The sequence below is a fragment of the Falco cherrug genome, chromosome 1 (genome assembly GCF_023634085.1).
Source record: "Falco cherrug isolate bFalChe1 chromosome 1, bFalChe1.pri, whole genome shotgun sequence".
Classification (NCBI taxonomy): domain Eukaryota; kingdom Metazoa; phylum Chordata; class Aves; order Falconiformes; family Falconidae; genus Falco; species Falco cherrug.
This window is the reverse complement of record NC_073697.1, coordinates 14289879-14308649: the sequence shown is the minus strand read 5'-3', so window position 1 is coordinate 14308649 and position 18771 is coordinate 14289879. Positions and strand designations below refer to the sequence as shown.

Below are 18771 nucleotides of genomic sequence, written 5' to 3'. Positions count from 1 at the left end.
CTCTGGTAAGCGGGTGTGTTGCTTGGCTTTCAAATCAAACAGTACAGTGTAATGTGAAGAAAAATTTCCTATAGGAGTTTTCTTTGGGTTATGGGACAACATGATAATCCTTTGCTAATATATAGACCAAATTAGTAAGTATTAATAACTCATGAGTGAACTCAAGGAAAAAGGTTGATGTGTCAGTTGAACCACTTGCACAGTGCTATAAAATAGTAATGTTTCTCTTTTCCCAGATAAGGCATTAATAACACTGATTAGTCAGTCTGCCCAGTGTAAATCTATGCAGAATTAATTGCTATGCTAAGATTTTTTGGATGTTGTGCGCTCTCTAGCACAATAAATTCTGTGTGCAGGGTCATAATTGAAATCAATGAGTACAAGGGCAAGCGGCTATCCCTTTGCCTAGCACGCGTCTATAGAATGCCTGTTCACGTCTGAGTCCCTAATCCCTTATGCCTGTCATTTCAGTACTGAGGAGTCTCATCGCTTTCTGTCTTACTACTCTTATTAGCAAGGGTGACAACAAAATCTTTGAATTAGGATATAGTCTTGATTGAAATATTACACCATCCCTATTAAATACAGGAAGAAATGCTTGAAAATGTACCTGATATTGCTGAATTCAGCCTTTGCAACACGGGACTCAAAAAATTTGAGGGAACTCTTTCCGTGGATGTTTGTGAGCATCTGTGTCTTCTTATGGCTATTTCATAAAATGGGGCCACTGACTTGGTATTTTAATTGCTTTCCTGCTTAGCGCATATACTTACGTATTTGAAATCAGCATATATATGTGTGAAAGAGAAAAAAAGTGAGCTAATTGCTCAACATTTTTAAAGGAGTATCAAGAAGTCTGGCAGATTTAGTAGACCCCTTGTGTAACTGTTGGCAATACCTATAAGGAAACCCAAGAGGATTGGATGTGGTCCGTAAGTCTTTTAAGAAGGATATGCTCCGTACGGCTTTATGCAGGGCTGAATCTCCAGTCTTATTCCAGAAAACCTCGGTGTGTCTAATGACTGCAGATGCAGACACAGAGAGGTCACGTGTGCACTGATGTCTGAAGTTAAGATCTTCTGCCGGCTAAGTGGATATCTCTTAAGGACTTAATCCTATCACTAATGAAGTCAATAGGAGATTTTCAGTTGACATCAATGGACTTCAAGTCAGGCCCTCAAAGATTAAAGTAATCCTTTACTAAGCTTTCAGGTGGCTTCTGCTGTTTCACACCTATATCCTAAAAAGTACGTGTCTTATTTCACTGAACTACACTGCTGTTGAAAACAACGAACATTTTAGCAGAATAGTCATAACTTTTTCCAGTGTTTCTACAACATTTTTCCCCTGAAAATAATTATGGAAATATTTATCAGTTTTTTGTAGCCAGAACTGTGATTATTTGGTACATATTTTCTGCAAATTTGGATTAGAATAGATTTAGAAGGTTGGTTGTCTTTTTGGTGAGATTCTTAAGATTTTTTTTAAATGACAAAAATAAAATATTGGTCAACTTTTCAATATTGAAAAATGGGAAAAATTAGTTTTATTTACTTCATTACTTCTATTTTTTTCTGAGACAAAGATCACCCTTTAAGCGGGATAGAATATCAAAATGCTATCATTCCTAATTAAACTGATACACAGTTCAACTAAAGGGTAGTAAATGAAAATGCACTAATGTCTTTTAATGGATTTACATAATTAAGGAAAAATAAGCAGAATAGGATGTCCTCAGAGTTGTTTTTTCCATGTAGACCCAATCTTGCAAATACCTGTTTCACAGGTACAAAAGTAGAATTACATGCATGGATATTTATTTTCACTTTTATGGGACTTCATGCCTGTGAAAAATTACTTGTTCGTAAAGTGTTTTCAGGATCTTCATCTGGCATATTTGTACATGAAAAGGTCCTAATTTCTAACCCCAAATTAGAGAAAGTATATACCGAAAAGCAACTTTTCATCATCCCGGGAATATCATTGTGCTTTATACTCGAGGCGTCTGATTACTGGATTGATATCGGTAGCTTTCTGGTTAGCATAGTGACTGTATCATGACCAAGGGTTTTCTCCTTTCCTCCAGCTCCAGTCTATCTGTGGCTGAGCTTCACAGCCTGAGGCTTTGCTGCTTGGGGCTGACGCTCCTGAACTGTAAATGTCCAGCTAAGAAACACTGTTAGATGTCACTATAAAATAACAGAGTTCTGTGGAATGATCAAAAGGTAAAAACCTCAGCCTGCTGGCAAGCCTCTTTGATGCACACTTCCTTATATCTATAAATATATATATATATATTGATGTTTGCTGTGGTTCTAAAGGGGAAAGAGCTGCAAAGCCAAAATGTGGAGGAGCGAACAAAAGGAGAAGATAAACAGAGGTGTCATGTTGGCGATAAAAAATCTATACACTTATTTATACCTAACTTATTTGTTTGCATGAAATAGAATAACCTGTGAGGATTTAAAGGTACAAAGGGTTTATATCTGTGTCCCTGACTGTTAATGGAAGGAATTTATTTCCTTGAGAGGGAGATTTGAATTAAAATTTCTTACTGGATGCATTAGAAAAATGAGTTTACTGTTTTTCTGAAATGGAGTGAAACAATTTGGAACTGATTTTACATAACATTTTTTGTCTCCCTACTTATCTATGGAGTAAAGAAGTTTCTCCTTATATTCCAGTAATATACCTTCTTTCGATCAGTGGCACTTAAAAAGAGAAAGACGAAGGTTTTCTGTCCCAAATTAATAAAATGAGGGTTGAAAACTAGCAGACGTCAGGAGCAGAGTTATGTTTCTTGCAGCAGGTATGTTTGTTCTCTTTTAACAGTAGAAAGCCTCAAAGCATGCTTGAAATGTACAATGCGTTGGGAACAGAGAGGCAGTATCTCCGAATAAAGGAAGAAATGAATGGAATAAAAGATTAAGAGAGAGAGACAGAGACAGACACAACTTGAACACATACATAAAATCCCTTCTGGAGGCCCTTATCTAATTGCCTCATTTATCTAGTTTCATTTATAAGCTCAGTTTTATTCTGGGACACTCTCGGAGGTTGTGTGAGAATGGCTGCAGAATGACCTAACTGGCAACAGGCTTTCTACAGACCCTTTTTTTTTCTTTTTTTTTCTTTTTTTTTTTTTTTTTTTGTATGCCAATTCTCAGGGCAATTACTGCAGTTGCCCTTTTTATATCAGCATCTTGGGTGGCTAGGCCTGGGGTTTACTCACTCTTTTTAATAGTATAATTTCTTTTGATAAATAAGCAGCTAGGATTTTTTGTGTCTTTTTTTTGAGAATACTTCTTTTCCACTGGGATTTCCTATGTATGCATGTGGGCTTAATGCAGATGCTTGCTTTCTCAAGATATAAAAGATGATTTTAAAATGAAGCAAAAGACTTTCTACAAACTATCTCCCCTCTCTAATCTTCACTTAGATTACTTCTCAGTTTTGGTGGAATGACTCAAACAGAAATACTTTTTTAAAAATAAAATAAAACAAATGGGAGTATTTTGCTTAAATTTTGAAAGCAAATTTCTGGGTGCAGCAGCACAGCCAATGTGAGTTTTTTGCCATTGAGTTGAACAAGGCCTGGATTTAATTCTTAGCTTTTACTGGAGTTTTATTTTCTGATTTCATTAGTAAATGGAACTGTCTTTAGTATTAAGATCAAAACTCTAAGTTCATTGTTATTCCTTCTCTACATGACTATGACACATATATTGCCAGGGTTCTTAATTTAGGTGCCATCCAAGGTATTTTTTAAGTCTCCAGGAACTAAGCAGTGAGAAAAGAACTATCACATCTCCCCAGCTGGTTGTTGAAAATAATACGTCACAGTAGAGTTAAAGTTGGTTTTATTTTTAAGTACATTTAATTAAAGAAAGTGTTAAAGCGTTGTTATCTCTGTCAGATATTTTGCTAAAATACTTCAGCAACTTTCTTGTTTTGCCAATTATGAAGAGTGTAATAAAACTGCGCTATGTGACAGATTTAGACAGCTGGCTCATTCATGAGAAGTTCACATTTTTGTCACCCACGTTGAATAAGGAAAGATTAGATGCTAAGGTCAATTTACAAAAATGGTTGTCAGGACATTTTTTAATTGTAAAACTTTTTGTGATGGAATTCAGGGAAAAGACTAAAGGCAGAAAGCAGCGGAGACAAAGAGCTGCTATTAACCTACAGATGCTACCGCAGGGTTCATTTTAAGATTGGTCACACTGCTTAGCCAATGAAGTGTTCATGTGACTATAAGGGACCACCCTTTTCTGGGGTGAGAGGGCAATTTGGTCTTCATGCTCATTTAATCCCAAGACGTCTTTCAATGGACTGTCAGTTGAATCTACATTGTGCAAAATTATGCATGCACTTTTTAATGCAGACCATTGTTCGCTGAGCACTTAACCAAGATTTCTCAACCAATTTCCATTTGGCATGAGGTCACTCGAAACCCAGGCAAACATATATGGAAGGCAAATGTAATTTTCTGTTCCTCTGAGCTGGAATGCGTAAGACAGAGAAATGCAAGTATCAGTCATGCTGTACTTTCAGATTTAATACTTACTAAATGAAGACTGACAACTTTCTATAAAGGACAATCCATTGCATGTCACTGCCCTGGAGAGCGACTGGAGAGTAATACGGCTAAAGTCTTTTGCATCCTGTTGCCTAAAGTGTTGTAAATTGTTGACGCATGAGTAGCTGCTTCTAAGAACCATACGATGTGCATGCTGTGGCTACTCTGTTCTTTTCATAGGCGAGAATTTAAAAAGCCAGGTAGTGCAAAGGAAATCTGACAGTCTGTAAGTAGTGAGCAAAGAAACTGACAATAGACGCCCTAGTTCTGGAGATAAGCGGGCACCAGTTCTGAAGATATATCTAGTTAGACTATTAATACTTTAGAAAACCTGACTATAGCATGTACAACATATTTATTGATACATTTACAAAGACTCAATTTTATGTTAGCTCTTCAAGGAACACTTACATTTAGAACCACATTTGGCGAGAATTGTTACACGCTTTGTACAGGTGACATCTTACACAGCCAGCATGTGCTCATGTGAGCTCTCATCCAGGGGCGTTCCATTCAGTGTGAAATTGGCAGCGGTCTACTTGTGTATAATCTGGCCTGTCCTGTTACAGTGAAAATCACTTGATGAACACTTTTAACATGTGCTGGAATTTTATTATGATTGGTTAGCTGTTGTATTTTTCATCCATCATAAAGGAATACGGGTTGACACAAGGATACATTTCTAGATTAGGTCCACAACACATTAAAGAGTGTGTTTGCTCTCTCTTTCCCCATCTTTCCAATTAAGTTGGTGAAAAATGTAACTTTAGTATTTTACAGGACATGGTAAAGCTGTCTCATCTAGATGATGTCTATATTATAAAAATAAAATAAAATAATATAAATATGTAACATGAACCCAGTGCCCATTGTTAAATAAAATATATGATAAAAAGCAGACCTTCTAGGATGACTGGTTTTGAAATATGCGAATATAATTTAATTATTAAACACTTGAAACAATCTTGATATTAAGCTGCGATAACCAGATTTTTGCATCTATGCTAGATAAAGAAATGCGTAACATTCTGTAATAGAGTTACATTGATGAAGGTGAAGGTTACAGTCTTACAATGAATTGCCTAGATAGGAATGCATTAAGGAGTGCTGAAATACTGTTTCATGATGTAGTTCGCCTTAGAAACTGTTACAACTGGATTTATTAAGTCCAGCAGTGTATACAGCGATGTTTGAAAACTGCTCTCTCAATGCTATAATCAGATAGGTACAGCCACGAGATTTCTGGGATGCCCAAGAATCCATTAAGACATCACGAAAGTCCTTTGACAAGAATGTGGTTTACAGTGGAATTACTTTGTAAACTATTTCTCATGAAGAAATAAATATTAAAAAAAATTCCACTAGCTGTAAAACCGTATTTGTGATAGTGCGTGCATGTGTATGTGTGCATATATTGGATATCCGTACGTCTGTGGAGGTGTACAGAAATATTTACACACATACAAAGAATTTATCTGCACATTTGTGGATATTATACTTAAATTAATAAAGTAAATCAAATTACCGGTATTTGTTGCAGGATAACAGTCTTTTCAAAATGACAGGATTCAAAACAAATGCCCGTTGAAAGTGTAGTTTCCAAATAGTCCCAGAAACTATACAATATAGCTGGTTAGATCCAGCAAATAGGATGTCATGTCTAGGATCTGATCAAGAATACCTGCCCTTGTCACTCTTCGGATGTTTCTATCCACTTGTTCACACTGGGGGCCGAGATAGCCTTTTTTACACAAGCATTTATTAGGCCTTACACAGACACCTCCATGTCGACAGGCTGGGTCACATTTTGCTGTGGGTGAAAGAAACAGTGATTTTCTAATTTGTTTAGAACATTGCAAACTGAAAAGATACATCACACATTCATTAAGAGCTTTTCTAAACTTAGAAAGCACATAAATGTAAAACAAAACAGAAAAGATGAAATATTGGAAGATTTGAAACTGTATCTTTTAAAGTTTTAGAATGTTAGGGAGGGGAATTAATTGTGTATGTCTGAGAGTGTATCACCCAGGACAGACTGTGAATATCAAATAGCAGATTTTTGAAAACGTCCATATTCATGCTTGATTTTGGAGTACACAGAAGACCCATCTCAAAAGACTTCAGGCTTCGAATGTCTTATCGTTTGAAAATAAGACATACAGCACATCTAGATCTTTAAACAGTGGTGGTCTACCTCATCCCATTTCTTATGCTGGCAGCCCAAAAAAGGCCTGAAGTTGGTGAGACATTTTAGCACCTGGCCATCACCAAGCTAGCAAGTACTGAATCTCAGGTAAACTCCTCTGTACATGCAGAGTTCCTCACTACAGACTTTGTCTAACAGAGCAGGCTACAACTGACCACAGAGATCTTTGGCTCTTGAATCACTTAAACTTGGAACAAAATTGAATTCCCTTTAGGAAAAAAAAAAAAAAAAGAAAAAAAAAAAGAAAGAAGAACCTGAGTATCTTTTCAACGACTTTTATCAGTGAGTTAAGTTTCAGAGTTTTTCCCTCTTTAGCAGATGCCTGACAATTTACTTATCCAGGTTAATCAGCTTGCTTAAGTTTTTCAGATATAAATGCTGTTTTAAATTGTAGCCAGTGTTAGCAAAACTAACAATCAGTACGTTTAGTTGCGGAAGTATTTTCTTCTGGAGTAGAGTCACAGCACTGTGATAAATATAACGTATCCTTCTTTTTGCAGACATCTTGCTGTTTATTGTTATCTGTTAGAGTAAAGGTATAATACTGATTTACAGAGATTTATAATACCTTACATATAAATAAGTTTCTTGATTTTATTCATGAGTTTCTTAATTAAACTATGTATAGGGGGAAACTGATGACTTGTAAGGTAATTTTTCTTATTTAAATTACAATAATAGCTTGAGGTTCAACCTAGAACATCTCCGTTAAGAGCTGCATGGGTTACAGGGAAGAAAGATCCTGTTTACACATTTTCTGTAGCTTTCTTGTACATTGCATCTATCAAATTAGCTATCTGTAATTTTTTTAAAACAAAACAGATTATTCGAAACCCATTTATGTTCACACTGGTGATGTTTTTTACTTTAAGTTCTGTTTGGACAAGGGCTGTAGAATGGGCTTCATTCTCTAAACGCAGGAAATCTCTGACTGACAAGTGAAGACAATTGAAGTTGGGCTGTTTGACCAGATTACGTCATCCATCTCTCCAACGTGTTTTTGTTGCACTGTTGTGTGATGGTCAGCTCATTAATCTTGCCAGTAAGATATATCATTGGTGATTTCTTTCATTTAATTTCATTCCAAGTGAAGTCATTCCTGCTCATCACTAAAAACTGGGAAGCTGCTTACACTCCAGGCTGTAAGGACGTCATAGCTGACCCTGCTTCCAACCGGAATTATCCCTGTTCCATCATGTGATCCTTGCTTTATCTTACTCTGTGATTCTTTTCCTCTTTTGAGTTCTACTGCCACTATTTTAACCTTATCTCTTTGTATAGGCATCTGGTCAAACTCGCTGAGCAAATACTCTCAATCAGAAGACTGCTGATGCACGAATAACATCTCCTGGCACCCAGGCTTGCTCTGGGCGATCTGCATGGGCCAGTTACACAGCTCAGCCATCACCGCAGCCCCTGTTGGGGCAGTGGTATCACGGCTGTGGCACTCCAGGTTCATTCGCCTCACCCCTTTGGCAACATACCCAACACCTAGTTTGATCACAGTCACTTTTTAAACTGACTTTTAAAAGATACGTTACAGGAACAAGATAGGACTTAATAAACGCACTGTAATTAAAAATGGATTGCAGTAAAGTTCTGATTATTAGCTGCTTTGTAACAAGTTGTACATAGAATTCTCTTTAACAAACGGGAGACATTTTATTTTGTAGGATCAAAAGTAAAAATGTACCAAACCTAAAGCATGTGATTTAAATTAGCGAAGTGCAAAAAATGCAATAGTGACCTGCAGGTCTGATTTATCATCTTTCCTGACAAGGTGCTGCTATTTGACGCTGACAGTGGTACTGCTGCAGGTGGGAGTTGAAAGTCGAGACATGGAACATGTATTGATTGCATTTCCTTTCCTTTTACAATCGTGGTGAAAAAATAAGAATACCATTGCCTGTTATATTTATGCTATTAATTGCATTCTGTAATGGCTCACATTGCATTAGATGTTTTAGTTGTTGCACTCATCTAAAGGTTTAGTTCTCCTACAACTGATGAGATCAGCATTTCTTTAATGTTGTTTCGGAACCGATGGTTAATGACATATATTGAAAATTTATGTCAGCAAATAATAAAAAGCAAATTATGACATGTCACTGCTTTTTTCACGTGTTGCTATGAATCTATATACAAACCAGTTCTGCAGAACTCTCCTTCCCAGCCTTGATTACAGCAGCATTTCCCCGTGGGAGTGCAGTGCCCATTCCGACAATGCCTGGAGCACTCAGATGTCAGTATCTGTGCAGATTGAGCTGTTCTTTTGCATTCTTCAGGGACTAAAGGCCTGATTAAAAAAATACGAACAAAGCAGATAGTTAAAAGTCGGGGTCAAGGAGAAATACTTTTTTTTTTTTTTTTTTTTAATTAAAGGCCTGATTCTTTTTTATGGTATTATCAGTGGGAGAAATCTTTGTTGTAAGAGGATTGCTTTTTTCTCAAAAATACCAATAAACATAGAGATGGTATGTTACATTACAGAAAAATACAGTGTGATTTGCTATTCTTTGATATAACTGCTTTCTGAGATCTTCTACAAGATAAATAATAGTCTCTGAGAATTCTTGAAGCGTGAACCCGGCAAAACCAGCTTGCTGAAGAGCTTATCGCAGGCACCATTTATCTCTAGATAATATCATTTATTAGACATGCCAAATTCTACCCATTGTGTGGCTTTTCTTCAGAGAGTGCAAGTAGTCCTATGACTCAGTCCAGAATCTGATGGTGTCTTTTTTGCCTTTATAGCTGATTTATATTTCCAGTTGTATGCTGGGAAGAGTAATCTGACCAGCAAGTTTTATGTCACACATTATGAAAGGCCTGGTAATTTTGTGGAAATATTACCTCTGTCTACGAATTCAGTTTGACATTGCAGATTTTTTTATTCCCATATTTTTGTGACATCATATTTGGATTATGCATTCTGGGTGCTCATTTAAGCACCTGACTTTTTTGCTGTGAGAGCACTGGCACAGGCTGCCCAGCATCCTTGGAGCTATTCAGAAGCTACCTGGCCACGGTCCTAGGCAACTGGCTGGAGGTGGCCCTACAGCGGGCAGTTGGACCAGGTGCCCCCCAGAGTTCCCTTCCAGCCCCAGCCACTCTGGGTGATTCTGTGAAATGTATGCATGAAGGAAATTCTAGTTCAGCTAACTTAAAATATTTCTGATACTGGTTTTCGGTTGGGCTTCTTGGTGTCTAGTCTTACGTAATGCAATTTTTTCCTGTCAGTCTCTACATTATTTTGGATGTCCAGTAGCCTTTTTTATTTACAAAAGCAGAGCATTATCTTCCTTAACAAAGAACTGACTGTAGTGTTCATTCTTTAGTCTTAAGCGTGTAAAACACTTAAGTGTTTTAACTTAAGCATGCCCCAATTGTTGCTATGGCTTCCAATGCTTTTTTAGATGTTTACTGGTTTGTTGTTGTTGTTTTTTTGGTTGGTTGTTTTTTGTTTTTTTTTTTTTTTTGTAATTTAGCTGCATGCCATCATACTGACCACTTACTTTATTTGCTGTATGAGTTCAGCAGCCATAGGATCAAAACAAGGCTACAGGTTCCTGGTAGAGGTATCGTGTTTTGTCTCTGCTGTGGGTTTGATTGTTCAGGAGTAAGTTTAGAAAAGAATGTCAGGATCTCACAAGAGATCTATACAAGTAATCGAATGGGACCATCGTGGCAAATACAGAATGACTCATTCTCAAGGAAACAATCTGAACTACTGCCATACATTCCTAAGCTTAACATTTGAAGGACAAAGATTTTAATAGTTTTGTCAAGAGCTCAGAGAAACCTTGGCTAAGTGTCCAGCTAGAATCCAGACAAACAAAACCAAAGTTCTATGAGATAGAATAGAATAGAAAATAACATTGTTCATTATACTGACATCAGTATTAAACCCCCAATTATATCAAATAAACAGAATAGCAAGTTGTACACTGACCCCTCTGTGAAATATTAAAATCCTAAATTGATACTCCTGTATGGAGAAAAGGATAGTCTTTGAAGTCTGAGAAAGAAGGGGTATGATGGAGGTGTGGGAAACAGTGACAAAAAAAAAAGAGGAGGAGAATAAGGCATTCTTGTTTATCTTCCAATTCAACATCAGTAGAAATATCAAGGGGAAAAGTTAAGCTAAATAAAATAAAATTAACAAGTTGAACTTATGGCTTCTAAGATATCAGCAAAGCCCATGTTCTAGTAGGTTTTAAAAAAGATTTCTATGCACAATGGGGACATTCAAAGTAATATTAGATAGGGTAAAAATAATTTTGAAGAAAAATAAACACTTATACCTAATGTCATGGAAGTCCCTCACTAGATGACTAGGCATACATCCACCCGCCCCCAACACCCCCCTCCCCCTCCCAATTTTTGGCATGTGGCTTGTTAATGGTACATTACAGAGTTTCTTGCATTTTTCATTGAAACAGTAATAGAGTACAGGCTCACTGGTTTGTTTCACCATAGCACTTTCTCTGCTCAGTCTTAATTGCTATCATGATTATTTAAACATCCATACAGAACTGGTTCCCCAAAGATGTTAAGGACAGAAAGAATGTGTAGATGCATCTTTATTGTAGCACCAAGTTCTGATTTCAAAAGCACTTCTGAGAATCAGACTTAAGGTCCTGTATTATTTAAGGGCTTTGAAACATGTTTTGACACCTTTAGTGCAGCATATTTGAAACCCTTTCAGTTTTTGTGTTTACATATTTCCACGGCTGTCTTTTAAATATAATGCATTGGGTTTTTGACCTGTAAAGAATTCCAGTTCTGTAGTAATGAGTGCATTATGTATGATCTGGTTAAGAAAGTTCCTACACTTAAAAATTATACATGACATTCACAGGCAATGCTGTTTTGGAAACGGTTCTACAAAATGATACCATTTTCAGTGGAGACTTGTTCAGACTTCAAGTAAAAAGATCTGTGTTCTAATTCCTACCTCTGGAAAAAAATATCTAAATTTGAGGTGATTTCTTTATAGCCAGCTGCATAGGAGACAACGTTCTTTCTTCATCTGCCTCTGTTAAGCTCATTTCTTTCAAGTTACTTTAAATAAGAGTCTTCTCTTTTTCTTGCTTAAGCACAAGTACAGTACTGTGTTTAGCAGTCAGCATAACCTCAGGCTCCTGGAGCATCTCTTGGAAAAGAGCTTCAGTGGCATCTCTTTAGCAAAGAACGACCTCATAAGTCACAGAGTTATTTTATTTGTGAAGATAATGATTTATTTTATTAAGAGATGTAAAATTTATCTACGATAGTGTGGGAATATATTCTTTTATTATTCATATTTAATTAGGGAGGCAGAATTCATATTTTTTTGTATCCAGCCAAGCATGGCTGATTGCTTTTATGATTTAAAGTTTTCTAGTGCTCTTGGTACTTGTGAATATAACTTTGCCTTTTATTCTACCATCAATCAATAACTTGCACTCATCAGCCTTGGATAATATTTATTAATGGCGGGGTGGAGTAGAAACAAAGATGGAAAAAATTCTGGTTGGCAGAGGGCCTTCGGAGAAGAGGAATACAAATGCAGCGGCAGCAGAATCCTTGTGTGTGAGAAGAATTACGGGTTTTCCTGAGTTGTACTATGGGAGAAGCCACACTTCTTTCTCAGGCTTTGAATGCTGTTATGGTACCAACGCGTATCAAGAGACAGCCTCTGCCCCAATACTTAACGCTTTACATTCTTAAAGGCTTTAAAGGGGTGGAAATTTTCAGGCTCAGCATAAGTTGAACCGAATCTCACGAAGATAACGTGAAATCTTGAAACTGACTGTTGGGACTTGATCTTTCCAGCACGTAGACAAGCCTATGATTTTGTTTATATAACCAGTGCTTCGCTGTGTCTCTTGACGTGGAAAATGGAGGGGAATAGATGGAGCCACACTGTGGGCTGCAGAGGATTTTTTCCTTGTCTCCCTCTATCTATAAAACTCTAAAGGGTACAGCTTGATTAGTCTTACAGTAAGCACTATTCGGTCCGCAGAAAGTCAGCCAAAAATGTAGCTGATAATGACTATTTATATGGTCTGTACAATTCTAGTTATCTTAAAGAGCTGTTCATATATACAGTACAGTACAGTATATCTTGCTTGTTAAAACATGCTTTCATGAAACTGTATAACAACTCCAAATGTATGGAACATGGAGGAAAAGTTGTACTGGGAGCTGGGGCCCTCACTGACGTGTGCAGTGAGCTGGGAATTCTTGATGGTATGAAGTGTAAAATAATTTTTGCTGCATTACTGTAGCTCGTATAAGAAAGTAGCCTCTGCTGTTGGTTTAGAGGCATATAAAAGTCTAACGTGCTTTAATAGATTAAAACTATTGTTTTATCTATCTGGATACCATCCTGGAACTGCTTAGGATTTCATGCTTTCTTTAGTGCATCTCCTCACAGTTCCACTAAACGCACGGAGTGATTTAGCTGCTATATGCAAGAGCCTGTAGCTCAGACATACATAAATCAATGCAAATGGAGGGCCAAAATCAGCAGTAGTACAATGGTACTGAACAGAAAAAAATTCCTCCATCGTGCCCTTGACACAATATCAAAAATCTCTACTTTCCCACTAAGGTGAGAAAAAAACCCAGACAAGATTCCTGGATGTTCAAATTCAAACAAGAGACATGGCCGTAGAAATCCTGATTTTTGTACAAAATATGCGGAAGGAACATCATGCTTCAATTAACTGCAGACAAGATATTAGGTATTAGAATGCTGCTTAAGTATATCACCAAAATCTGTGCATTAGTTGTTTGGGTTTTTTTCTTTATAAGGGAAAATGTCAAGAAAAAATAATTTTGTTTCACTACTTGTCATAGACTAAATTTACTGCTTGTCATAGAATAAATATAACATCTCTTCAGGTACAGCTTCTAAAATTAAAAAGTATACCTTCAATCCTGGGAGAGATGCCAAAAGCTCGTTACTTGTCTCCAGATTTACTACATGGGAATAATGTGGAAAAAACTCACGGCTTTTAAGATTTAAACTCAGCAGCATATCAAATTTATTCTTATATGGTATACTTGTTCATGACCTCTAGTCTTAAGAAATTCTGTCATGTTTGAAAACTAGTCCCTCGTGAAGCCTGTATCAATGTTAATAGCTAAGAGGTCAATGCAACTGCTAAACAGTTTGTATTACTGTCAGGGTGGTCATGAAAACAACACCTGCTGCATGAGCACTTGGCAGCTGGGTCAACAGGCACTGTGGGAATTTATCAATTTAGGGGGCCACTTGCATAACACTTTGACTGATGAATTGGGAAAGACTGGCTTACTGGGCTAAAGCTGCTCTATTATGTGTGACTTTCTTTAGGATGGCAGAGGCTTCCTGCAGGCTCCAGAAAATAAGCAAAAGATAAACTGAGCTGTTTTTTCCTTATAAAGTGATAAAAAGTGAGAACTCCTTAACAGCCGATGCTAGAAAGACTGAAAAAAAAAGAGGAAAAAAAAAAATAATCCCAAACCAAAAACTTTTACAGTCACTGAGCTGTGATGTGATTGAAAAAAATCCTTAGGTTTTTCCATCGTGGTTACAAAGGAGTTTTTGTGAAGTACTTCTGTAAAGTGAAACTCTCTAGACTGGTATTCGCAAAAAGCTCTAATTTCTCTTTAGTGTCTCTTATGGGAATAGTAACTGCATGTGGGTAGGTAAATGAGATAAGAATTTTGCATGCTCTGGCTAAACTAAACATAATTAGACATTAATTCTGGCTTTCCATTCCCCCAAATGACTTAAGGGATAGTAACTTTCTGAACAGAAAGAAATCATATGGCCCACCTGGGTTGGTGAGAGCATTCACCAACAAAATGGGCTCATTCTACGGAGGGTTTCCAGTGGTAGCTTCAGACTGTATCTATAACCCATCAGAACTGAGTGTCTTGATGCAGATTAGTCTAATACTGTATGTTTCTTTCTGAGTTTCCATTTCCACGGTAATTGAAGTCTGCAAGAGTGCTATGCTTTCATAAATGCTGTTCTTCTATCATACCATCAAACACTCTTGACTCATACTAAAAAATAAAATCACCAATGTTTTTGTAAAGAGCCTGAACAACGTCAAAATGAGGTATGCCCTAGAAATTGTCCCTTAGTGTTTGAAATCAGTCTGTTTGAAAATACTCTTCGATAGCGGAAATCCCAGAAGGTGATGATGGAAAGGATGATAAGTAGAATTACATACTCTGGAGGGGCATGAAAGAGGAGTGAGATGGTTTGAATCAAGTTCAAGTTTCAATCCAACAGAAAGCAGCTATTCTGGCTATTGATATGAAACACATTGAAATCCAGATCTATAAGGTGTTAGAAAGAGAGGAAGAGGAAATCTTCTTATGTGTGCAAGGACACTTACTTGAGCTCTGCCCTCTTTCGTAAAAATCATCTGCTGGCTCCAGTGAGCCATCCTGGTCAAAAGAATTTTTCACCCCCTTTGGAATCACTTTATTGACAGTGGCAAACACTTAAAACTGTACAGGGGATACAGCACTGCGTGACTGCCCTATAAACTTTTCTGGGTTTAGTCTCACCTTTTAAATGGAAATCTTTTGCATTGTCCATCAGTTTGAGCACTCTTCTCTGAATCTCTTTAATTTTCTCTATAATTTGCTTAGACATAAAAGCAATCACAGTACAAGTATTCTAAAAGAAGACTTACAAAGGCACATTATGGCTGTTCTGCCACCTTCCAAAGTTTGTTTTCTTTCTTGGTCTGTCCCTGTCTATGGTTTTCAAAGAACAGCTGGTAATAATGTTTAAATTAAAGCTGATATGAACTTATCAACAGATCTTTCTTATTTAAATATGTATTTTTAATACTGTCCACAGCTGATTTTCTCCTCTCATCATGCTAGAAAACGATGACTTTTTCTTTTCTAATGGGTTTGTCTCCTATTTTCTGTGTTATTGACTAACCAGAATATTTGGACCTATACACACTTTCTGTATCACCGTTTATCTACTTATTTTTCCTATGCATTCATCCATGTTTTTGTGATTGATATGAGTATGTATTTGTAGAAACAGAAAGCAAGACAGAAAAATTATTAAAAATAAAGTAGAAAAATAGAAAATAAAAGTTTTTCTTTTCTGGTCACAAAGAGAATTTATAAAATGCTAGTATATGTGCTGATCTTCAGGACATCTGACTAACCCTACCTTTTAATTCAGAAGTAGCTATGTCTTTCTCACTATATTTTCTCATTAATTCTTAGCCCTGGAAAGGAGTTTACTCGTGATAACACTTTTTTGATAATCATCAAAGAATTGATATATTTTTCAGAGAAACAGTTTTAACTTCATAAAGTCTTCTTTTGTCTGCTAGTTTAACTAATTTACCTAATGCTGGTTTTATGTGTTTATAATTCTTCGGGTTTCCCACATCTCCTCCAAACTCGAAGCTAAATATGCTATTACCTATACTCTTCACTGTACTCAATTTTGGTAAGAGGTAGTGTATGTGTTTTGCAGCACCTCACATACTCAGTTTATATTCAGTTTTAACTTTTCTGTTTCTGATTTATCACTTCATTGTCTAAGAGCTCCCAAGTACTTATGTGTCATTATAACAACCTTGTTACAAAGAGGATTATTTAATTCTGTGCTTTTGATGGGATGCTGTTTAGTTATTGACATTAAGTATTTGGAGGAACTGAACTGTGGTACCTTGAATTCTATGTTTCAAACTGCCTTGATGAGGGAGGGATTCAGAAACTCCGTGCTGATCATATTTATCAACCTGTCATATATCAACTCCGTTTAACTTACACTTAAAACATTTTTATTACATGTGAAGTATTGTTTTAGGAGAGGACTTTCCCACTGCTGAGTATTGAAGACTAATGCAAAGGGTTCTCTGGATTACCCTCATCTGATCTGATCCTCTGATCTTCTAATGTTTTAACCTGCCCATTTCTTTTGAATTTCTTTTTTTCCCTCTGCTGGCAATATCCATGTCATAGGTTTCTTTCTTAAGCTATATTTGTGACAAGGAAATCAGGGTCATGGTTACGTCTGAGAACAACTTTGATTATGCAGTAGTTTTCTACAAAGATCTAAAGAAATCAAATCCTGCATCTTCGTGTAACATTTATTATTCAAAATAAAAGAATGATTTCATAAGCTTGCAGCAGCTTACCGATGACCACTAGCAGAAGATGACTGGGTTTTGCATAAAGTTATTAATTTCCAGAAAGGGGCTACCACAAGTAATGATAATTTTGTTCTTTTACACTGCCCCATGCATGGAAGGATCTTTCTGCTAATCAATGACGCTGCCAGGGCCCACCTCTCACAGGTTGTATTAGCAAGTAGTGAATTTCTAAGACACAGCAAATCAATACTTTGATGACTTTATTTATACCTGATGCTCATAGACCACCTGTAGCATCTTTGTTTCATGTTCTAGAAAGTTTACTCTGCTAGGGTTTACACCTATATTTGATGTATTTGTATGGCGCATACCATGAGGAATACATTAAAAGGAGCAGCAAAATATTAGAATGCAAAATTATTACCATGTGAATAATAATTAATATTTTGTTTAATAAAGGTTTACATGAACATTTGCCAAAGGCAGGGAATTTTTAAATTGTTTACATGTGTAATGTGAAGTTAGCAATTAGCATGAAATGGTAAATAGAGCTGTAATGCTCTTTTCTGGAAGTAAGTCACTGTCTTTCACTTTAAAGCCTGCAATGATGTAAGACTAAAAAACAACAAAACTCAGAACTTGGCCTGAGTGAAAATTATGCCATGTTTCTAAAGAAGGCCTTACCAAAAGCTGTATCCCTTTGCCACAGTCTGCTTAATTTCAACTGTGTGCCAATTTATAAAAGTATTTTATAGTTTTCTGGTTACTTTCACCAGTAACCAAACACAGTCTTGACCCTTTTCCATACATGAAAACAGCCAACCGTGAGTGCAGCAATGGGAGGTCTGGCCTTTCAGGTATGTCAGCTGAAGACCACCCTACTGGAAGAGGTAACAAGAACAAAAAGCCGAGGTCAAACGAGGCAGCCCCATGTAATTAGATACTAATAGTGGATTTAGGGTGTAAAATTCACTTAAAACCATACACCAACAGACTAAACAGTCCCAGGAAGAATGGCAAGTTTTGTTCTAAAAAAATGTTTTTAATACCAGAAAGCATAAATAAAACATACATAATAACCTTGACCAACAGACTGCACTAACCTGCAGTAATGTCTGCTTCCAAATTATTTGCTATAGGTTTGAGATAGTATAATTAGAAAACACTGAAACTCTACTGTAACTTACAGTACAGTACAGTGTTGGTTATGCCTCTGCTCTTCTGACATTCACTTTCACTGAGACAGTGATTACTATTAAGTAAATCTGTTCTTTTTGCTGCAGGATGGTACATTTGCTTTTAGGAAGCCCCCTGCATTAAGAATTTCCCTTCTCATTGAATGTCAGTATCACATAATTCAGCTACATGGAAAGAACTACATTTACCTTTTGGTTTTTACCATGTTGAAGGGAAGACTGATCATAGTGAGAATCCAATTTCATGAACTTATTATTGAATTCACTTGTTGTTCCAATAACGATTTTTAGATTTTAAAATCAGACAAGAAAATAAATTACTCTTCTAAACAGTCCACAGCAAAACCAAAAATGCAAGCCTAACTGCATCTGATGCTAATGGCAAAACATGCTGAAGTAAATGCTGAACAAATAAGCAGTTGCTTTTGCAGGGTATGATGGGGTCAAAGTAATTAATATGAGAAACTTCGTTTCTGTTGGCTGTTTCGTATTGTGTTAATTTCTGATGCTTTTGCAAGATGAATGTGGTGCCTTTACGTGCCACAGACTTGCTGTGATAGAGCAGCAAGATCTGTCATGAAGAAAATGGTATTTCTCCATCTAAAGTGAGCATTTGCTAGTCATCTGCTCTTATTGCTGCTGGGGCCCCTGGTCACATTAGGACCT

General features: G+C 36.6%; 1 protein-coding gene across 1 annotated transcript in view; it reads right to left on the bottom strand.

Annotated features, from left to right (window-relative positions):
* Positions 1 to 5172: 5172 nt before the first annotated feature.
* Positions 5173 to 18771, bottom strand: part of HHIP (hedgehog interacting protein) — a 73910-nt gene continuing 60311 nt past the window's right edge. Inside the window, exons 12-13 of the mRNA XM_055700945.1 lie at positions 8939 to 9087; positions 5173 to 6392 (exon numbers count right to left, since the gene is read on the bottom strand). Of these exons, the coding sequence (XP_055556920.1) occupies positions 6199 to 6392; positions 8939 to 9087 (343 nt within the window). The 3' untranslated portion in view covers positions 5173 to 6198. The remainder of the gene's footprint in view (positions 6393 to 8938; positions 9088 to 18771) is intronic.